The sequence below is a fragment of the Saccopteryx bilineata genome, chromosome 6 (genome assembly GCF_036850765.1).
Source record: "Saccopteryx bilineata isolate mSacBil1 chromosome 6, mSacBil1_pri_phased_curated, whole genome shotgun sequence".
Taxonomy (NCBI): domain Eukaryota; kingdom Metazoa; phylum Chordata; class Mammalia; order Chiroptera; family Emballonuridae; genus Saccopteryx; species Saccopteryx bilineata.
Window position 1 is genome coordinate 55,407,099 of NC_089495.1, and position 24,557 is coordinate 55,431,655.

Below are 24,557 nucleotides of genomic sequence, written 5' to 3' on the forward strand. Positions count from 1 at the left end.
TTGATCAAGCTACCCAAAAGAAAATTATATGGAGTAACCATGACAGACTGAGCAAGTCAGTCTCATACTATTCATCACCAGAACGCTGCAGCCCAGTGTAAACAGTTTCAACTTTCTCGGGAAGCAGCACGGCAGATTGGGAAATCCTGTCCAAGGGGTCCTATACTGCCCCTTCATTTGGAGTTAACCCTCAAGGACCCCTACCAGGACAACTTTGGCAGATGGATGTTACTCATATACCTTCATTTGGTAAACAGTCGTATGTCCACATTACAGTGGATACATATTCCGGATCTACAGTAACCTCTGTCAGAACAGGAGAGGCTGCTAAACATGTTATAGCTCATTGTCTGTATGCATTGTTCTATTATTGAATTTCCTAAACTGGCTAAACTGAAAATGCTCCTGCATATGGAGCAAAAGCATTTACTGTATTTTGTCATGCTTACAATCTTTAAAGTTAAGGTATTATTAAAATGTACTCAGCAAACATTTTAAGGTCACTTTAAAAAAAATTTTTTTAAAGGGGGTAGTCATATCCTGGAACTCCTACGGGTATACCATATCATACTTTTTACTTAAAAAAAAATTACATTTCTTTTGAATGCTGATGAACAGGAGACACCAAATCTTTTTCGCCTGCAAACTACTACCTTCTTTATTAGATCCAGCTAATAACACTGTTTTGTCTTTTTCCAAATAGCTCCAGATATATGGAAAAGATTTATATAGGCGGATGGGGATCCTCAAACCCCTCAGCGAGATCTTCTGAGCATGGCCTTTAATATACCTAGAGGCAGAAAAAGCCCAATAGAGATCAGGGGAACTACCAGCTTTTAGGATACGCCCTTAAAGGCTCCAATGCCCCAAAGGGGTCTCATAGGATGCCATCTGGGTCCTGCTTCAATAGTGGAAAGGAAGGTCATTGAGCTAAAGCCTGCCAGGCTTACATGCCTCTGCTGTGAAGAAACAGGGACACTGGAAGGTAGGCTTCCCCCTCAATCCTCTAAGGGAGGGTTCAGTCTCTTCCAGCCCTGCTCCAGCCACCTATTACCTAACCTTGCCCAGAATGCTGGGATTTGCCACTGAAGGCTGAAGGTGCCCAGGGCCGTTGGCCACATCTACAACACTGTGGACGAGCCTAGGGTATTTCCTCCAAGAAGCAGGTAAACTGATCTCATTTGCACAAGGGCCACTTAACTATGTTTTGCCTGAATAGTCAGGTTTTTTATTCTTCCCTCAAAGATCTTTGTTGTTAGTGTTGATAGTCCTATTTTCTGCGGCTTTGCTTAATTTATTGTGTTTCCTTTATTCTTCCTACCTCAATGCCCCACTCATATTTTAGGCTGGGACCTACTCCTAATTTAGAGCTTTCTTTCCTCCTTTTGCCAACTTCTATTATGAATCTACCTTTGCCACGCAGCTTAGTGTATCCCAAGGTTCTCTTTACCATGCCACAGTCGCAGAGCTCCAGGGAAAAGCACCCTGGTCTCATCTCTTCAGGCAGAGGAGAACAGAAGCTCCATATCCACGCATGCTGCAAATGTCTTTTCCAGTCTACCTGAACCATTACCAGCTAGAAGCAGCGTTCACTGGGACTTGGACATGAGCTGCAAAGTATAGAATAGTGACAACAATTCCAGTGCCATGCGGACTTTTCCTGGCGGTGGACTTTTCCTGGATGTGGACTTTTCCTGGACTCCTGCTTCCTGGGACAGCTCCTAACAGACTGAACTGTGGTTGGGTTGCATTTTTCAGGGATTTGGCATGGTGATGGGGCCAACTTGGACTTGGTGAACATGTTAAGGACACTATTGTTTTATGGATTCTTGCTGTATTGGCCAAGAGTTTGCTTAAAGGCTTTTAATCACTGTAAAAAAAAAATAGAAGACTGGATAAAGAAGATGAGGCACATATACACCATGGTATACTATTCAGCTAGAAGAAATGATGGCATCGGATCACCTACAGCAGAATGGTGGAATCTTGATAACATTATGTGGAGTGAAATAAGTGAATCAGAAAAAAATAAGAACTGCAGGATTCCATACATTGTGGGACATAAAAACGAGACTAAGAGACATGGACAGAAGTGTGGTGGTTATGGGGGGTGGGGGGAGGGAAGAAGGGAAAGGGGGTTGGGGGGAGGGTTACAAAGAAAACTGGATAGAGGGTGACGGAGGACAATCTCTCTTTGGGTGATGGGTATGCAACAGAACTAAATGACAAGATAACCTGGAAATGTTTTCTTTGAATATATGTACCTGGATTTATTGATGTCACCCCATTAAAATAAAAATTTAGTTATATAAAAAATAATAAAGTATTTAGAGTCCAAACATTAAAAGATAAAAAGTAGAATGAGAAAATATTCTCAATCCATTTGAAAGAAGATAAAAAGGACAAAAAGATGAGACAAATAGATATCACAAAATGAGATGAAAGAAATAAAAACACCTACTTTAGTATTTCTGGTACATTTAAATAAACTGAATGCTCCAGTCAAAATACAAAGATTTTTAGTCCTGATTTAAATATAAAGCCAGCTATGTGATGTTTACAATAGGCACAAGTAAATCACAAAGTTTCAGAAAGTTTAGAAGTGAAGGCATAAAAAAGGTATGTCACTGAAATATTAACCTAAACAAAAGGTGGTATAACCATGTTAATATCAGAAGAAAATAGACTTTAAGGCAAATTACTTCTAGTAAAAATGAATCACTATATAATAATGAAGGGGACAAATTTCAAAGAAGGTGAAATTATAACTATAAAAACATACTCAGTTATATAAAATAAAAATAGAAGTGTAAGAAGAAACAGATGAATTTTCCTGCATATCTGTCAGTAATCAAACAAGCCAACCAAAAAAAATATATATATCAGTGAAAATATATGATTGGAAGACTGTTTCGAAAAGAGTCATTTGATCCTCTTTTCCAGGAAGCAGAGAGCAATGTCACATCTTTGTGGGAAGGTCAAGTCGAGGGCCAGGTGGGATGTGAGGGATGAGAAAGAACTGGAAATAGGTGTTCACATTTTGTTAGCACTGATGTCTCTGAATTTTATAAAAGTAGTGTTGAATCAGAGATATTTATATGAAAGTATCATGTTTTAGCTACAATTAGATATATAACTGTAACAATCTTTGGGTTGTTCAGTTATTACTGGTCACATGGAGTTTTATCTTAGGTGGTGAACACCCAGTACAATATACAGATGATGGATTATAGAAATGTAGAGCCGAAACCTGTATAATTTTATTTACCAATGTCATTCCAGGACATTTAATTTAAAAAAAACCCAACTAATCACACACATGCATACACATATGGCCACTTCCTTGTCAAACAATGATCAAAGTTATCCAAAGTCAGCTCCTTCAAAAAATATTCCTACAGATTCATTTTCCTTATCAATCTCCAAAGTCGTGAAAATAAATTTTTTTTTAAATGAAAATACTATGAAGACCTTTTTGTTTCATTTATTTTTTCAAGAAACTTTGACAGAAGAGAGAATAAAAGTTCTTTTGCTTGTGCCCTCACCATTAAAATCCTAATGGAATATTTCTGGTTCCTTGAATAGTTTTGTATAAAGAAGGTTTGATTTTCCAGCATTACAGAAACCATTTTCATGAGGATATGGGTCTTGCACTAAACATAGCCTGCGGGTTTTTGGATTTTATGTGTAGAGTTCGATTGAGGCAGCTTGCTGCCTTGGTGATTTCTTCACAGGCCTGGCTTAGCTGCTCTGCTTTGTCCCTTCCCTTCAGCACTCGGGTTACCGGGAAGAGCAAGCACAGGGAATGCTCAGCTTTTCTCAAATGCAGAGCTGAGGGTTCTTTACTGAAATAAATGCAGGCTGCTCTGGGGAATTTTCTGAAGTAAAATCCCTAGAATAAAGCAGATAAAGTCATTGTTTTCCTGCATCACGACACATAAATAGTTTATGAATTTAAATAGTAATTTTTCTTTCAGGTGAATCAGAACTCTACGATTTTGCAAAGCCCGTGTGGAAACCAAATGGCACACACATTCCTCAGACTTTTGTCGCAGTCAGTAAGCTTGTTGTTGCTGTCAGCCTATGCAATTTCCCTGATTAACCTGTGAAAAGTGTTCTCCTTCATGAATGATGTTCAGAAATAAACAGATATTGTAAAAGGAAACAAGGGCACGTTCCAGAATGTGAATTCGTGGTGATATTAAATGATGATGTATGAAAGAGAGAGAGAACGATTTGATTTGCTTCAACTAGGCTGACCCGAAAAGGAGAAGAGCAGAAAAATTGCTTTGCCTAAGCAAAAATGACATCACGTCAGACAAGAGCAGTACTCATGATATGCAATATCGAAGCCTCATTTAGAATATATATTGTCTGGATGTGAAAGACATTTAAATGTCAGTAATAAAAAAGTCTTTGCTCATTTTGTTTTTCTATTGCCATTTTCCTCCCACTCATTGGCAACAACTTCTATATCCAAGATATTGTCTTAAGATTTGAGTGGGGGGGAGAGTGACGTCACGGAAATGGCGCCATGAGCAGCGCGTCCGACAGATCTCCCCTAAATCACAACAAATTTATCAACTAGAAACAGAAAAATTTATCCTCGGAGCACTCCGGAGTTCCACACAAACTGAAAGCGAAAGGACTGTTATCACTTGAATCTGAGAGAGGAGGGTGTGGAGGAAGCTACCACAGCGATGTTCATTCAAGCCGCGAGGGAGTGCGCCTGTGGTGAGTCAGCCCACACTCGGGAGCCGCGAGCAGCCGTGGGCACGTGCCCGGTCCGGTTGCAGAGCGAGCACCGCCCACACTCGGGAGCCGCGAGCAGCCGTGGGCACGTGCCCGGTCCGGTTGCAGAGCGAGCACCGCCCACACTCGGGAGCCGCGAGCAGCCGCTGGCGCGCACCCGGTACGGTTGCAGAGCGAGCACCGCTAACGTTCCCAGCGGCCCGCGCACTGCGAGTGAGAGTCGCCAGCCACCGGTGCCCAAAGCACCCCATTCGCACGCGTGCCCTGGGCATTCCACATGCCCAGAGCGCCCTACTGGCCCGCACACCCAGGGTGCCCCATTATCCTGCGCCTGGTGCGATCCAGCCACAAGCGGCAGGGCGAGCGGGAGAGGCACAAGGGTGGTCTTCTACTTGGGAGATTCTCTCCATGGGCGGGGCACCTCACCCAGCCATTCAAGCTAACAATCAAGCATTGGGGGAGGGGCGCGCGCAGGCAGCCTAAAATACCTTCGGAAGCACAGCTGCGACCCAATCACTGAAATTAGCTTAACCCATAAAATCTGCGCACCCTCGGTTCTAATTGATAAGATCTCTCTCAGTTCAGCGACCCAAGACAAGAGGCGTGATATTTTTTAGTGCCTCTCGCTAAAGGGGCGGGGGCAACTTCTGATTGATAGAGCCTCCATATTCAGGGATAAACGCTAACAAGAGGGACTTGGCAGATAATAAGATCTATACTACACTAGTCGTAAGCAGAGACTAGTGCCTCTTCTTCCCAGCCAAAACAGGCTACAAAGTGTGGAAAGCCTGGGTTGAGAGGTCCAACTGAATGCTAGGCACTAAACAGTCACCTTGACAACAATTGACTCCCACCCCCGCCTGATTACACTGGAGGCCCTGACTGCCAGAGCCTTTCCCAAAGCCTTGCACTGAGTGGGGATAGAGTGGGGATTTCCCAGCTCTTTGAGCCTCTTACTCCCCAGGCAGAAGCAGTTGCAGCCTTATAGCTGGATCACCAGGCTGCTAATTCAGGAAGGGGGGACTAGGAGAGAGAATCCAGGAAAGCAAACTCTCTCATCGTTGGACCCTGCAAACGCCAACGAGCCTTGACTACCAGCAAGACTAAAGCCAATTATATGACATTGCCATAGAATCGATCAACTGCAAATCCCTACCTAAGTGTGACACAGGGGCAGAGCCTGGGGTACAGAGTCACTGACCAGAAAGAGGGAGAGAAAAGAAAAAGGAAGAAGTTAACCTCTCAAAATCAAGAAAAATCCACAGACTTTACAACTTGTTCCACTAATTTTTTTTTTGTTGTTGTTTGTTTCTTCTATCTTATTGCCTTTATTTCCTCCACCTCGGTCCTTCTATTCTCTGCCCATCTTATGCTTCCCTTTTCTTGAACTACACTACCCATAACTGTTACATTTTATTTCTCTTCTTCATCCTCACCCTCCTTTAAGGTTATACTCCAAAACACTTAACTCTCACTCTCTCCTCTTTTGTTTTTTGTTTTTTTGATTTGCTTTATTTTGTTTTTTTCTCTTCCTTTTTATTTCTTCCTTCGTTTTTCTCTTTTTCTTATTTTTTCCTTTCTATTCGTTTTTTCTTTTCTCATTTTACTTTCCTCCCATTTAATCCTCAATCACGAACAAATTAGTTAATTTGGGACTCAAGGCTTTTTTAGGCTTTATTTTTCTTTTTTGCTTTTGTTTTTGTTTTTTTCTTGTTTGTTTATTTTTGTGGCATTTTGGGTCCTCCCAACCCCAGGTCTCTATTGTATTTAGTCTTCGCTCCACTTAATACAACAGATTTTTACTTATTATTTTTATTTTTTTCTTCTTTATTATTCTTTTTTTGGTCCTTTTTTCTGGTTCCCTCTTATCCCTCTCATTATATCTCTTAGTTGACCATCACTTACAAGCAAATCATCTTATGCTTGTCTAAAATTTTCTTCCCTTTTTTTTTTGTTTTTGTTTTTTTTTTTGCATTTAGTAGGTCCCTACTCCCTTTTTTTGCCCCTTGAACTCTTCACCCCAAATCAGGCCCTCCATTATAGGCACGATATTTCCCTGAGGAGGGGAGAGGAGGGAAAGAGAAGAAAGAAAAAAAGGGGGAAATAATAAATTATTACTTTTTTTTTTGTGGGGTGTTTTACCTTTTTTTTTTTTTTTACTTTTTACTCTTTATTAATTCTAATTAGTGCTATCAACAAGACCACCCTCAGATGCCAATAAGAAAGAGGAAATCGAATATTATGGATACAAAAGAAAGAGAGGTAACACAAATAGATGTGGAAAAATCTATGGAGAAAAGACTTAACATATTGGAAGCCTTGGAGCTAAATGACAGAGAAATTAAAATAGAAATCTTAAAAATACTCAGAGATATACAAGAAAACACAGAAAGGCAATATAGGGAGATCAGAAAACAACTCAATGAACAGAAAGAATATATTACCAAGGAAATTGAAACTATAAAAACAAATCAAACAGAAATGAAAAACTCAATTCACAAGCTGAAAAACGAGGTAACAAGGTTAGCTAACAGAACAGCCCAGATTGAGGATAGGATTAGTGAAATAGAAGACAAACAACTTGAGGCACAACAGAGAGAAGAAGAAAGAGACTCAAAAATAATAAAAAACGAGAAAGCCCTACAGGAATTCTCTGACTCCATCAGAAAGAATAACATACGAATAATAGGTATATCAGAGGGAGAAGAGAAAGAAAATGGAATGGAGAATATACTCAAACAAATAATAGACGAGAACTTCCCAAGCCTGTGGAAAGAACTAAAGCCTCAAATTCAAGAAGCAAACAGAACACCGAGTTTTCTTAACCCCAACAAACCCACTCCAAGGCACATCATAATAAAGATGACACAAACCAATGACAAAGAAAAAATTCTCAAGGCAGCCAGGGAAAAGAAGAGTACAACATATAAAGGAAGGCCTATTAGAATATCATCAGACTTCTCAGCAGAAACTCTACAAGCTAGAAGAGAGTGGACCCCAATATTTAAAGCCCTGAAAGAGAGGAACTTTCAGCCAAGAATACTATACCCATCAAAGCTATCCTTCAAGTATGAAGGAGATATAAAAACATTCACAAATACAGAAAAGATGAGAGAATTTATCAACAGAAAGCCCCCACTCCAGGAAATACTAAAGGGGGTTTTCCAACCAGATTCAAAGAACAAAAGAAAAAAACACCACAAGTAACAGCTCCACCAAGAACACAATAAAACCAAACTTAAACTGTGACAACAAAGGAAAAAAAGGGGGGAGAGGATGGAGATTAACAGTAGCAAAGGACGATGAAGTGCAGAAATACTTATAAGATAGGGTACTACAATGAATATGGTAGGTACCCTTTTCATTACTTAATGGTAACCACCCTTGAAAAAACCACCACAAAAACACTTGACTTAAAAAAGGTAGCAACAGAGGAAAGAAGTATGGAACACAAACAAACAAAAACAAATGATAGAAAAACAAAAGAGAAGAATCAAACTAGATACAAAACTAACAGAAAGCAATTTATAAAATGGCAGTAGGGAACCCACAAGTGTCAATAATTACACTAAATGTAAATGGATTAAACTTACCAATAAAAAGACACAGAGTAGCAGAATGGATTAAAAAAGAAAATCCAACTATATGCTGCCTACAAGAAACACATCTAAGCAACAAGGATAAAAACAAATTCAAAGTGAAAGGCTGGGAAACAATACTCCAAGCAAACAACACCCAAAAAAAAGCAGGCGTAGCAATACTCATATCTAATAATGCTGACTACAAGACAGAAAAAGTACTCAGAGACAAAAATGGTCATTTCATAATGATTAAGGGGAAGTTGAATCAAGAAGACATAACAATCCTTAATATATATGCACCAAACCAAACCAAGGAGCACCAAAATATATAAGACAGCTACTTATTGACCTTAAAACAAAAACTAACAAAAATACAATCATACTTGGAGACCTCAATACACCGCTGACGGCTCTAGATCGGTCATCCAAACAGAGAATCAATAAAGATATAGTGGCCTTAAACGAAATACTAGAACACCTGGATGTGATAGACATCTACAGGACACTTCATCCCAAAGCGACAGAGTATACATTTTTCTCTAGTGTACATGGAACATTCTCAAGAATTGACCATATGTTGAGCCACAAAGACAATATCAGCAAATTTAGAAAAATTGAAATTGTACCAAGCATATTTTCTGATCATAAAGCCTTGAAACTAGAATTCAACTGCAAAAAAGAGGGGGAAAAACCCACAAAAATGTGGAAACTAAACAACATACTTCTAAAAAATGAATGGGTCAAAGAAGAAATAAGCGCAGAGATCAAAAGATATATACAGACAAATGAAAATGAAAATACGACATATCAGAATCTCTGGGATGCAGCAAAAGCAGTAATAAGAGGAAAGTTCATATCACTTCAGGCCTATATGAACAAACAAGAGAGAGCCGAAGTAAACCACTTAACTTCACACCTTAAGGAACTAGAAAAAGAAGAACAAAGACAACCCAAAACCAGCCGAAGAAAGGATATAATAAAAATCAGAGCAGAAATAAATGAAATAGAGAACAGAAAAACTATAGAAAAAATCAATAAAACAAGGAGCTGGTTCTCTGAAAAGATCAACAAAATTGACAAACCCTTGGCAAGACTCACCAAGGAAAAAAGGCACAGGACTCAAATAAATAAAATCCAAAATGAAAGAGGAGAGATCACTACAGACATCATAGATATACAAAGAATTATTGTAGAATACTATGAAAAATTATATGCCACCAAATACAACAATCTAGACGAAATGGATAAATTCCTAGAACAATACAACCTTCCTAGACTGAGTCATGAAGAAGCAGAAAGCCTAAACAGACCAATCAGCAGGGAGGAAATAGAAAAAACTATTAAAAATCTCCCCAAAAATAAAAGTCCAGGCCCAGACGGTTATACTAGTGAATTCTATCAAACATTCAAAGAAGACTTGGTTCCTATTCTACTCAAAGTCTTCCAAAAAATTGAAGAAGAAGCAATACTTCCAAACACATTTTATGAGGCCAACATAACCCTCATACCAAAACCTGGCAAGGATGGCACAAAGAAAGAAAACTACAGACCAATATCTCTAATGAATACAGATGCTAAAATACTAAACAAAATACTGGCAAACCGAATACAACAACATATTAAAAAAATAATACATCATGATCAAGTGGGATTCATCCCAGAATCTCAAGGATGGTTCAACATACGCAAAACGGTTAACGTAATACACCATATCAACAAAACAAAGAACAAAAACCACATGATCTTATCAATAGATGCAGAAAAGGCTTTTGATAAAATACAACACAATTTTATGTTTAAGACTCTCAACAAAATGGGTATAGAAGGAAAATATCTCAACATGATAAAGGTCATATATGATAAACCATCAGCCAACATCCTATTAAACGGCATAAAACTGAGGACTTTCTACCTTAAATCAGGAACAAGACAGGGTTGTCCATTCTCTCCACTCTTATTTAACGTGGTGCTAGAAGTTCTGGCCAGAGCAATCAGACAAGACAAAGAAATAAAAGGCATCCATATCGGAAAAGAAGAAGTAAAGCTATCACTTTTTGCTGATGATATGATCCTATACATCGAAAACCCGAAGGACTCCACAAAAAGATTATTAGAAACAATAAACCAATACAGTAAGGTCGCAGGATACAAAATTAACATACAAAAGTCCATAACCTTTCTATATGCCAACAATGAAATATTAGAAAACGAACTCAAAAAAATAATCCCCTTCACGATTGCAACAAAAAAAATAAAATACCTAGGAATAAACATAACAAAGAATGTAAAGGACCTATATAATGAAAATTACAAAGCATTGTTAAGGGAAATCGAAAAAGATACAATGAGATGGAAAAATATTCCTTGTTCTTGGATAGGAAGAATAAATATAATCAAAATGGCCATATTACCCAAAGCAATATACAAATTTAATGCAATTCCCATCAAAATCCCTATGAGATTTTTTAAAGAAATGGAACAAAAAATCATCAGATTTATATGGAACTATAAAAAACCCCGAATAGCCAAAACAATCCTAAGGAAAAAGAATGAAGCTGGGGGCATTACAATACCTGACTTTAAACTATATTATAGGACCACGATACTCAAAACAGCATGGTATTGGCAGAAAAATAGACACTCAGACCAATGGAACAGAATAGAAAGCCCAGAAATAAACCCACATATATATGGTCAAATAATCTTTGATAAAGGGGCCAACAACATACAATGGAGAAAAGAAAGCCTCTTCAACAAATGGTGTTGGGAAAACTGGAAAGCCACATGCAAAAGAATGAAACTCTACTATAGCCTGTCCCCGTGTACTAAAATTAATTCAAAATGGATCAAAGACCTAAATATAAGACCTGAAACAATAAAGTACATAGAAGAAGACATAGGTACTAAAATCATGGACCTGGGTTTTAAAGAACATTTTATGAACTTGACTCCAATGGCAAGAGAAGTGAAGGCAAAGATAAATGAATGGGACTACATCAGAATAAAAAGTTTTTGCTCAGCAAGAGAAACTGATATCAAAATAAACAGACAGCCAACTAAATGGGAAATGATATTTTCAAACAACAGCTCAGATAAGGGCCTAATATCCAAAATTTACAAAGAACTCATAAAACTCAACAACAAACAAACAAACAATCCAATAAAAAAATGGGAAGAGGACATGAACAGACACTTCTCCCAGGAAGAGATACAAATGGCCAACTGATATATGAAAAGATGCTCAGCTTCATTAGTTATTAGAGAAATGCAAATCAAAACTACAATGAGATACCACCTCACCCCTGTTTGATTAGCTATTATCAACAAGACGGGTAATAGCAAATGTTGGAGAGGCTGTGGAGAAAAAGGAACCCTCATTCACTGTTGGTGGGACTGTAAAGTAGTACAACCATTATGGAGGAAAGTATGGTGGTTCCTCAAAAAACTGCAAATAGAACTACCTTATGACCCAGCAATCCCTCTACTGGGTATATACCCCAAAACCTCAGAAACATTGATACGTGAAGACACATGTAGCCCCATGTTCATTGCAGCACTGTTCACAGTGGCCAAGACATGGAAACAACCAAAAAGCCCTTCAATAGAAGACTGGATAAAGAAGATGTGGCACATATACACTATGGAATATTACTCAGCCATAAGAAATGATGACATCAGATCATTTACAGCAAAATGGTGGGATCTTGATAACATTATAAGGAGTGAAATAAGCAAATCAGAAAAAAACAAGAACTACATGATTCCATACATTGGTGGAACATAAAAATGAGACTAAGAGACATGGACAAGAGTGTGGTGGCTACCAGGGGTGGGGGGAGGGAGGACATGGGAGGGAGGGAGGGAGAGAGTTAGGGGGAGGGGGAGGGGCACAGAGAACTAGATAGAGGGTGGCGGAGGACAATCTGACTTTGGGCTAGGGGTACGCAACATAATTTAATGACAAAATAACCTAGACATGTTTTCTTTGAATATATGTACCCTGATTTATTAATGTCATCCCATTACCATTAATAAAAATTTATTTAAAAAAAAAAAGATTTGAGTGGGTGGACTCCTTTGCTCTAGTTGAATTATGATAGAAGGCAAGACTTAGGTTGGTGAAATCGATGTTAAATTCGATCTGTCTTGGAAAGGGTCCGGGTTTTCTAGGGCAATGTAGACACTCCCTCTGTAACAAAGATTTAGATTTCTAAAAAAAATTTAAAAGCAATCTTTATCAGTACACTGTCTGATTTAAATTATAGCTAGTTTTGTCCATCATCCCAAAGTGTTGTGAGCTCTTTGATTATGTTCTAGTCACAAACATTTGGTTATTAGTGCATAATACATATTTGTTGAATGAAAATGATTTTTTTCATCTTATTCAAATAAATTGAAGAGAGTAACTAAATAGATTTTTATTAACCTAAAAATCTTGCCTTGGCTGGTTGGCTCAGCAGACTGTCGGCCCAGCATATGGAAGTCCTGGGGTTGATTTCTGGTCAGGGCACACAGGAGAGGTGACCATCTGCTTCTCAACCCCTCCCCTTCTCTCTTGATCTCTCTTCCCCACCTCCTGCAGCCATGGCTCATTAGAGCAAGTTGGTCCTGGGCGCTGAGAATGGCAACAAGGCCCAAGGCTTGCCTGAGGTGCTAGAGTAACTTGATTGCTGAGCAATGAAACAACAGCTCCAGATGAGCAGAACATTGCCAGTAGGGGGCTTGCCAAGTGGATCCTGGTTGGGGGTACGTGCAGGGGTCAGTCTCTCTATTTCCCCATCTCACTTAATAAAATTTTTTTTTTTAAATCTTGGCTTGGTCATCTGTATTTGTGGTTGACAATATAACCATTCACTAATATGTCCATTTTCACTCTCTGTGTGAGACCCAGAAGAACTTGACAGTAGGCTCAGTTATGTGACCTGCTTTGACAAGTGACATGTAATGGGCTGTGCCCCTTACAAGTGTGAAGATTTCAATAACCACCTTTGTCTTATTCTCTATTTCTCCTGCCACAATAACAGACAAAGCTCCAGATCATGGCTACTTTGTTTCCCTGGGTCTTGGAGTGAGAGCGAGGATCATGTGTGGCTATAGCCATCCCAAAATAGGCACTTGGCATGAAAGAAAAATTTGTGTTGCTGTGAGCCATTGTTTTTAGGGGGTCGGGTGGAGGGTAGCTACTGAATTACCTAGCTTAGCCTGTCCAGATCAATACAATATGGGAAAAGCTTCTAAAGATACTATACACACTCAACTTCCAAAAAATTACTTGTTAGCCAGCAATATAGTGAGATATTGTTACAGCTGCTGTTTCATTCATTTACTGTCAACCTGACTTTATTTTGTTTTAGGCTGGTTAACCTTTTAGTAAAAAAATATTCATGAAGTCAGAGCCTTTGATGATAATGAGCACAAATGAGCTTAAGTAATAAAATTATTGTGTATTCCAGATATCCTTCTACCTTTAACATTTATGAAGGGAAGTCAATTTTCACTTAAACAGGTTTCTTCTCATCTGGTTTTCTCTACAATGTTTATGCCTGAGGTTTACTGCTAGCAGTAAAGAGTGTTCAAGTATGTTATGGGAATAGCCAAATTCCCAGTGCTTTATAATGCATTCCATAGGCCCCAGAGCCAGTTAAAGGCTGATTGATTATACAGCAAATACATCAAAACCAGTATTTATGAAATATCCCATTTCTTCAGCTCTATCTCTCCTAAGTGTGAACACCACGTCTGGGAGTTGTGGTGCGAATGTCTCAGACAGCTATGAGAAAAAAATTACTGCAGATTTTCCATGACAAATAAAATGTTCTTTAAGTTGTTCAGTAATTTATTGAAAGCTCTGTGTCAAGGGGTACCTCTCATGAACACATATTTTAAAAGGTATGGCTCAAAGCAGTGTAGTTATGGTTTGTCTATTCAGGCTTTCATAATCAACTTGCCAAAGCACCTATTTCATAGCTGAATGAAGGACAAATACTGTGAATGAGTGTGCAGATGGACCTTTTCCTCTGACCAGTTCAAAACTGACAATGAAGTTTGCTTAACTTGTTCAAGATATGGGCAATATGTTCTGGCATAAGATGGAAGCATGGGCTAGTTGGTATGGCTTATGTTAAAGATACTATATATGTTTAATGCTTTCTGTTTGCATATTTGGTCAATAATGATTCATTGGTTAATCTACCTTCTACATATTCTTTATTGGTGTAGTCTGTCATAGATTACAAAATAAAATTTCTCTTTCTTGGATGCTAATGTTTTATGAGGCTCTACACTAGATATTATTTCTTGGAGGAGACACAATGTGTCTAATTGGCATGATAAGCAATATTTTTTGGCAAACAGTATGTAATTCTTGTCTTTTTGATGACTAACAACATGCTATGATGTAGATTGCACATGGTAGTTAGTTTTATAAGTGTTGTTATGCAATGGAAAAGAGCTTAATAAATAAATACATTTGTGGATAGATTGATACCTTTAGAATATATGAATTTGAGTTTAGTGGAAGTCTAGGAATTCTGAACGAAATTTTCAAGTCTGAAGGGGAAAAGAAGCATATCAACATAGCATAAAATAGATATAAACTCTATATAGCCATGTTTGGGGCCAGCCTTAAAATATAACACTTTATTTTTTATGATAGTCAGAAGTCAACAAAACTCTTGCTTAATGCTTCTGAGGACAAAGGAGAGTTTAACACAGTTGCCAATGGTTTTGTTGGTAAAATTACCCCCAAAATGATTTCAGACCCCTTATGCCTGATAGAAGGTGTGCAAAAGTTTTCCCAATTTAAAATATATGGCATGAAGATTTTATTGTTGGAATCCAGATGATTCTCTGAATGTGTCTTAAGGCAGTGGTGTGGAATGAGCTTAGCCTTTCCCCGGGATTTCTGCAGCTAGTACAGCTATTTCTCTTCCTTCTCCCTGTGGTGTACAACCCAATGCAATTAAAAACAGCCTTGCCTGAGCTGGAAGAGAGGTCTTTGCCACTCCTATTTTCACTAATCTTTGATATGCTTGAAATAATAGCTCCCAAGGAATGTAAAAATAGTCCACCATCTATTGGGTGTGAGCTGAAAGTTCCACATAAGGAGTAGGCATTCCATTCAGGTTTCCAACAATGCATACTACTGAATTAAGATTTGTGCATCCTTCATGCCCGAAGAATAAGCAGAATGTCCTGGAGATAAGCCATCATTTTGTATGTGTGTCTTATGATCGCTGCCGCTTGGGCCTCATCAACCACAAGCCCCCTAAATGGAAAGATGCTTGTGTCAGGCAACTCGCTCTGCTCCCACATGCTGCTAATGTTGCCTGGAGAAGGGCAGAAACCAGAAACTGAGACCGAGTAAGTTGGGTGGTTTGATTTTAATGTTTTGTGTTTTCTCTTTGCTTTGAAAGCTCACTGTATTTTGCTGCTGTTATTTCCAAGAGTTCACAAAAAATGAAACTGGGGGTGTCTCAGTGGAGTTTTGCAGCAAATAGATAAAGCAGGTTCCGGCAAGATGGGGCAGTTCACAATCCGAAGTGAACTGAGCAGTAACCGTTTGTTTGCTGGGGTGAATGGAGCATAATTTATTCAGCTACCACAGAGGGTAAAAGCCAATCTGGCCTTGACCCATTTATCTTAGAAAGCTAATTAAAGTGGAGAATCTGGTCTACCATTTTTATTGTGGTTTTACTTTTTCCTGTTCCAGTCAAGCAAAGACTGATGAGTGTCTGTGTGTGTGTGTGTGTGTGTGTGTGTGTGTGTGAAGGTAAAGGTGGGAAATAATCTGTTTCACCCAAAGATAGTGGCTGCAGCTCTAAATAATAAAGCAGTTTCTTAAACACAGCCTGACATCCTTTTGAAATGCAAAATAGTGGATTTAGCTGGATGCAGAATCCTTTGAGATGACAATGAAATGCCATGGCAATTTAAAATGAACAACAGTTTCCTGAATCCTTACAACCAAGACTTCCTAAATCACACCAAAATGGCCCTGAAGAGGCCTAGAAGAACATTTTATGACCAGCACTTTACTCTGAAACACGTATTAATCATCAGGCAGGAAATGATGCCAGAATGTGAGTTGCTTTGTCCATTTTGTTTTAAAACAATAAAATAAAGTCCGTATCTTGTATTTTACAAGTACTTAAATCTAGGCATAATAATATTAACAATATATTTTCACCATGGCATACCAATATCTTTCGGAAATTGCATTGTATTTTTGGAAGAATAATATCCAATAATAGACGCCTACTTTGGCGGGGAGCTAAAGAAGACTATAGGAGGCAAGCGGTAAAGTCCAACAGATGGGATGTTGTAGGGGATGATACTATGATTTACATTCACTTTTATATCTTCAAGGAAGTCATTTCTCCTGGGAGAAAGCTACAAGGATCATGACAACCATCAAATAAGAAGACTGAACTGGCTCAACTGCTGGAAAATTTGGAGTTATCACGATAATGTGTAGGAAAGGCAGGCACATATATACAATCGAACTAGAGCTTCTCTAGTTATACCAACTGGACAAAACAAATTGAACCCTGACTTGTCCCATGCATGAGGTTGTCTCTTCCTATTTCGCAGTTAGCATCAGGCAGCCTTAAGTTATTTTGTTCTTCCTGTTCCTTCCTCGAGGTCTTTCCTTCTAGAGTATTCCTGTTCAAGATTTACCTTAACTTTCTTACATCATCTAAATTGCCCTGGGCTCAGAGATCTAAAATGATGAATGGGGCTACCACTCAGGAAACAATTTCCTCATAAGTGAATTTTAAAGGAAGAATTTTAGACGTAGTGTTACTGCTGCCTGAAGTTAAGGCCCGGCTGACACGTAGCACCTAACATCATAGGTGTGCTACATGAATAAATATGTGCCCATCAGGTGAGAGTCACCTTCTCTCTTGGATCCAGGATGCTATTTAGGATTCACACCCTTATTATGGTGCAATGCCCACATAGTATTACTAAAAATTAGATTAGATAATTTAACTATCTGATTATTATGGTTAATGTTTAAAGTCAAGTAAGAGAACCATGGCATTCTTGTCCTCAGCTCCAACACAAATTATTTGATAGTAAAAAAATAGCCAATACTCCTTCATTGAATGCTTTAAAAGATATCAGTAAATTCAAGCAGAGGAAAAACAGAGTAAACAACTGTAGGGTCAGTAGCCACCGCCGCCATTTTGGCCATTCACATGCAGTGTCCCATTTAATTCACACAGACGGTAATGAAACAACAGAGCCAAGAACTGGTGGGCCATCCCTTTATTCCTGCTCATAACCAGCAGGAGAGAAAATACAAACAGCGGGAAAACACTTCCCTTTCCATTCAGGGCTCTCAAAGCCACTGACTTTCTCTGGTATTTTCCTAGAATCAAAGGCCCAATGGTCTCACTCAGTCCCCTCTGCACACCTCCATTTTGGCTGCCTCTTCCCCTGCAACCATGTGGCCTCTCTCTCTCCTCTGCAACAACCTGGTCTCTCCTCCTCCAAAATGGCCTCCTAGCTCCTCCTTTTAAAACTTTTCCCTGGGACAACCCCTCCTCCAGCACATGTTAGCATAACCAAGCCCCTTCCCAAGCAGGAAGGTAATTAATATTATCACCTGGGTGATGGCCATTCACATGGGCAGTGCCATCTTTAACAAAGTGAGCATAAAAATTACAATTTACAAACTTATTTGCCCAACAACAACCTATACCAAAAACTATGTCATAACCTTCTAAACTCTAAGTCCTAGAAAAATTAGCTCCTTATGCATGATAGTTAGGTTTGTTTGTTTATATTATAAGGGAGATAATTATTTGCTCAGCACAAAATGAAAAAGCCAATATATGCATTCCATCAGGGAAGAGCTAGTTTTTCAGACAGACTACACATGGTCTGAACATTTAGGTAGAATATAAATCAGGCTCTGAAACAGCTAGTCTTACACAAAGCTTAAATTGAAAACTTTGCCATTGGGAAAGAATACCAAGTGGTTGTTAACCATAAATACCAAGAGAGGAGGTTACTAAACTTATTGGTCGTGTGCAGTATTCTATTGGCTCACTGGACAATTTGGAAACGGGAGGTAGAGGTGGAATTTTTCAGAAACTATCTGGAATGACTGTACAAAGACAAATGGGGATGAGAGAAAGAATAAGAAGACCAAAGCTTACACTATGTTGCATTGTCCTCCACACAATCCTCTGGGAAGCAAGGGGAAAACAAATTTAAAGGAAAAAGAAAGAGAGATTATTCTATACATAATAGCACAGCACAGGTATAATGTTTAGCTTAGCAGGCTGGCATTTCACCCATCCCTCTACCCCAAATTCCCCCCAGATTGAGCAGTAGAATATTTGAGAAATCTGCACACACAGTACAATATTGAATATTTCACTGGGAATTCATTGGTCTAAATCATCACCAACTTGATGAATTAACCTCCAAGTCTGTTTTTGTTTCAAAAATTATACATATTCCTCTAAGATACCAATTTAAGGTATATGTCTGCCCTAATGAATTAGCTGGAGTAAGTAACAGACACTCCCTGTCCAAGTGTGTCCAGGAACTATGTTGCCTGTTGTGCTCTAATTTTATGAGTTGTACAACTAACTGCCTTTTACAAAATATAATCTGAAATACTTCTGTATGTTTTAATCTTAAAAATTGAGATATTTTGTGCTGATTTGTTTTTATCCTCTGTGCTGCCAGTTAAATTATTTTAAAAGTTATGGTTTTACGTCAAATTATTTAAGAGAATTCGTGGAGTATAAGGTGAGTAAAAAAGGAAGAGAACTAATCTCTCCCTTCATGTAAATAATCACTTCTGGTCTCTTTTACTAAAAATCATAATAACTTGCTGGGATAGAAGTGCTGCATTGTTGAGTATTGGTAACAGGAAACAAGTGAGGGGGGACTGGTTAATTAGCCAAATTAGTTGAGGACATTAATATTCTCAACAGATCATGGCGGCTGGGAGGAAAGATTGATATTCTCCAATGAGTCAGCTTTCCATTTGCAGCTGAATTTATTCAAATGTATTCATTCATTATTGGATAATAAAAGTAACTTGGGGTAGTACATCTGAAAGTTACCCACTATGTAAACTACTTTTTATGCCCATATTACTTTAGAGAATGGGACTCTTAACCTCCAATATACAGAAACAAATGTAAATGTTTCTTAGAGACTAGAAGAATTTACAAGGTTCCTTATAAATATAATGAGGCTAAATGATGGAAGGATGTATTTTTAGAAGAGAGTTTGTTTTATTTTCAATTATTTCACAATAAGTTTTAGCAGCAGTTTACCCAGCTTGAAGTAAACGATAATTATCAATTCATATAGTATAAAATAGTTTTACAATAACTGACATAAGAACAGTTATCAACAGTTATCAAAGTTAAAACTAATTTTAAATGGTAGTAAGATACAATTCTCTGAAAGCTTTATAGTTATTTTTACTTTGGTGAAAGGGGTGGGTGATCGAAATGCTCATTCACTGCTGTCCTTGGAAGTATTTTCTCTGCTGAAATGCTCAGAGAAATTAAGGAAATCTTTTCCAGTTATTCTCCTTTTCTGGGACACATGCTTCTTATAAATATTCAAGAAACATCATTTCAGGGGAAAAATTTCAAATAGGAGTATGTAATATGAGACCTGTTTATATACAAGGCTGTTCTGTATAGCAGACCCATCAGGAGAGCCCACCAATGCATGTACCTTGAAGGGGATTTTGTCTGACTGTTACACAGCACGGGCTGCCCAAGGTTACTATGCCACATTTTCACTATTCAGAGCAGTGTTGAACCAGCAAAGGGAAGAAAGCCCTGGGGGAGCCAAGGGCTACAAACCAAGATTCTGATGTTAGCTTCAGTCTTGCTTGTGTTTCCCGAGAATAACCTTGTATAGCTCCTTTTGATTAGACAGAGCCCCTTGCTCGTAGGGGATGGCAAAGCATCTCCAAGTAAGCTTATGACTGGCTGTGAATTACGAATTGCAAATTTTACAATTTATGAAGGAATCAAAATTTAATTTAATTAAAAAAAATCAGTAAAACTGCCATTTTTCCTTATAGGGCCTAAAGCCATGCCCATAAGAAAGTAAGTAGTACACGCTATCACAGAACATTTTAGAAAGAAATAGGCTTATTAATTTAAATTTTTATGTACTGAGTTGGGTCCTTGTTAATGATTAACTATTATTAATTCTTCTTAGAAAAACGTTGATTAAACTATGTTTGGGGAGGTTGCATCAATGAAAGAGTGTAAATCAGTTTGCTACTTGCCAGTACTCTTCAAGGTCTTTATATTTGGAGTATATCAAAGATCATCAATAAAATTACTTTATAAAAAGATTAAATATAAATTTTTCTATCTACTACATTTTAAACATTCTGTGAAATTCTCAAAATGCTGATGTTTTATTTAGGTTGTGCTAAATTGTATAAATCTTGTTGTCTTGAGAAAAATATTTTTCTTGCTCTACTTTCTATTTGAGTTAGTGTGTATGTGTGTGTGTGTGTGTGCGCGGGTGTGCACGCATATGTATATTTATTTCTCCTGGGTAGGAGAGAAAACTGCTTCTATTTCAAAGGGAAAAAATTAATTAGTAGTCATAGCTTTCATTATATTGTTTAAATTCAATGTAGTTCTAACTGTGTATAATGTACACAATTTGTTTTTAAATTTTATTTTTTGTAGTAAGAACACAACATTCAATTTACCCTCTAAATAGATTTTTAAGTACATAATAAATACAGTATTGTCAACTAAGGCACAATTTACTGATCTTCATTGTGTCTTAGTTTTTATGTTTATAAAAATTCTAAAAAACCTGAATTTTTCTAATAATTAAGTTAGAGCCAATTAAAATTGAAATAAAGAGAGAGAGAGAGATCCAACCCATACTCACCATTTGTGCTTCTGGTTAAAAGGATCTAAACTCACAAAGGAATTTGTACAGTAAAACCCCAAACAATAGAATCTTATGAAACCATCATTTGTTTAAAACAATTGCCTTGTTGTTTGGAGAAACATAATTGGTAGTTTAAAAGAAAAGAAGGTGACTAATTTTAAACTGTTCCCGAAAGTGTGAATAGGGAATAGATATAGCTGCAATATAGTAGATGGTTGAAGTAATTACCCAGAAAATTCTTTTTCAAAACTAACAAATAAGAGGGGCTTTATTTGATAATAAACTGTAATAAATTTATTTAATTTAGTGGTTAACAATTCCACTTATCCTTCACATTGACAGTTCATGGATAGGCCTTTATAGTGTAAGTACATTTGATTTGTAAACAGAATTACTAACATGTACTTATTTGAGGCCAAATTCAGCCCCTTCAATCTTATGAGTTTTATGCTGATAACTAAAGTGAAAAAGTAACTTATTACAGTGACTAATAAAAGCATTTTTGTAACTGGAAACTGAGACCTAAGTTTATATGACATAATCAGATGTGGTTCAAGTGTTTTATGACCTTAAGTTTCTCATCTGCTAATTTTATATCAAGATAATTGGTGAAACAACATTAATTAATAGCTCTTACAATTACAGGTACATAAATTGTTTATAGTACTGTAAATTGCATTAAAATAATCAGGCAGTATTGCCCTGATATTATGAGATTTTCATTTTTTGTAGCAAAATTTTATTTTTAAAACATTAAAAATTGTGTTTTCCATGTTTGTGTTTGCTTTCTCCAAATAAATTATGTTGGTGCTAGTTATGACACACATTTAAATGAATCAAAGAGTGACTATTTATAAGAATTCCAACTTTTAAAAGACACCCACATACATAAATGGTAGTAACCTTGATTTGGGCTCTCTTGGCAAGGTCATTCAAACAGAAAACTTTATGTATAAAGAGAATTCATAATAAAGTTACACTGTCATAATTGAATAAATAACGGAAGCAGATGAATAAGAAATGTGCTATTGTATAATTATATCATTTAAAGATATAGTAACTTAGTCTTCAAATTAATATTTCAGAAGAAATATGAAGTTGAAAATTTTGCCTTTGCATGTATGAATTAATGGTGATAAGACTTCTTACATAATCTAATTTTTGACTTAGAAGGAAGATCTCATTACTTTTCAATATTCTAATTAAGACCAGAAGCAGATATAAGAATGAGATGACTTTTACAACCAGCTTTCCCCCCTTATGTCTTCTGAAGCATAACCTTGGGAACAGCAAACAGCCACAATGGCCATCAATCCAAGAGAACTCACCAGCCGGTCCAAGCTTGTGCCTGCTGCGGTTGTTGGTCTCTCCTCAGGATTGTAGGGCCTGAACCGTGTATTAAAATTTTCAGGAGCTGAGCGGGCAGATCTGAGGGCTGGAGCAGGTTTGGGTTGACCACATCCCTGAAAAACCTGAAGGAAACATTAAACAGTTACAAGAGCTGCACATTTAGTTTCTTGCTAAGATCATGATGCTGAAACATACCAGGCAATGGCTTTCACATTTCTCATAGAACTTTTACGTCCAATAAACTCTGATTTTGAAATTTAAACAAAGCCAAGCACTAATGTTACCGGAAGAATTATGCAGAAAGATACAGGGAGAGACTGATTTTCAACATATACAACTGATCCTCATTGTTCACGGATTCTGTATTTGTGAATTTATTCTCTCACTACAATTAACTTGCAAGCCCCAAATCAATATTCCTGCACTTGTGCAGATAGGAACAGGGCAACAAAAGTTAGGGTGCCCTACATGCATGTTCTCAGCTGAGTTTGAACACAATGGTGATCTGCCTTGAGCTGGTGATTGGGTCCACTGTTGCTCTATCACAGCGCTTGTGTTCAAGTAAACCTTTTTTTACTTGGGTTTTTAAAGATTGGGTTTTATGTTGTATTTTTATATATTTATTTTTTAAAAGTATTTTATTGATTGATTGTAGAGGAAGGAGAGAGAGAAAGAGAAGGGGTCTAGAGTAGTGGGAAGTATCAACTCATAGCAGTTGCTTCTCACATGTGTCTTGACCAGGCAAGCCCGAGGTTCTGAACTGGGGACCTTAGAATTCCAGGTTGACACTGTTTCCACAGTGCCACTACAGGTCAGGCAACCCTTATTTTACTTAATAATGGTCCCAAGGTGCAAAACTAGTCATTCAGATATGGCAATTCGGATAGGCTAAGGGGAAGTCATAAAGTGCCTCCTTTAAGTGGAAAGGTATGCATATATAGGAGTAAAAGCATTATACACATTTGGTTCAGCATTTCTCTGAGGTTCCAGGCATCTACTGAGGGTGTTGGAAAACAACCCCCTGGATAAGGAGGGACTACTATACTAAAAATAAGAATTGTAATAGTTACTTCATACAGTGCTTGCAGGATTAAAGGAATTGTGTATCAGGCATTTTTATATACTTGAATTTGACTTTCAGTGAAGATCCGTTTGGGATTCTTGTTAAGCGTGACAACTGTATTTCATGTATAGCCCATACGACCAAATAACCTGAGTGACTCCCCCTTGGATAATGAAAACCCTTACTGAAAGAATTTTTTGAAAACATGCTCTTGAGCAATGGTGTGGAAATAGGACAAGCAAATGTTGGTGAAATCCACATAATGACAGTTTCCGCTAATTTGGTTGTTGACAGCTGTTCATGTCACAATTAGGGTTGCCTTGGGAAATCAAATGCTTGATTTTAATGATCTTAGGGACAGCGCCATCACTGCTTTCCCACAGCGATTCTGTTCAGGGTTGGGTGGGGATACCTACTTTGCTGTTTTTAGAAGCTTTGTTCTCTTTGCCGATTATTGAGAGATAATGCCTTCTCCAGAGTTAAAGGAAATACAGTGCCATTTTCAAGAAATTTTGATGTTTAATTTTATGTTTCTCCCCTTTCTACCTAAAAGATGATTGCTTTCTGAGATTTATTTTTCCAGTAATCATTTTGGGACTATTTATGTCAGCTAATTCTTAAGTTACATGGTTATGTTTAGAATGCATTCCTTCTGGTTTTATAAGGTGATTCTGTGTTGTTTGACTTTAAAATACGCATTTTTCATCCCGCATATTATGGGATTCCACTGAAGTGCATGGAATGCTCTTGAGTGCCATTTCCAATGACAAATTCCATCTTGAGACACAATTCATTTAGTTTTACCACTACAGGTAATTTCTCTTGTGCTGTATTCAAAAGTTCTCCTCTAACTCAGCATTTTGCAGAGCCGGAGCACTTTGTCTTGGCATTCTTGGGGA

General features: G+C 37.7%; 1 protein-coding gene across 1 annotated transcript in view; it reads right to left on the reverse strand.

Moving 5' to 3' along the window:
- Positions 1 to 24,557, reverse strand: part of GPC6 (glypican 6) — a 1,376,210-nt gene that overhangs the window by 119,738 nt on the left and 1,231,915 nt on the right. The window contains exon 6 of the mRNA XM_066234964.1: positions 22,574 to 22,717. Within this exon, the coding sequence (XP_066091061.1) occupies positions 22,574 to 22,717 (144 nt within the window). The remainder of the gene's footprint in view (positions 1 to 22,573; positions 22,718 to 24,557) is intronic.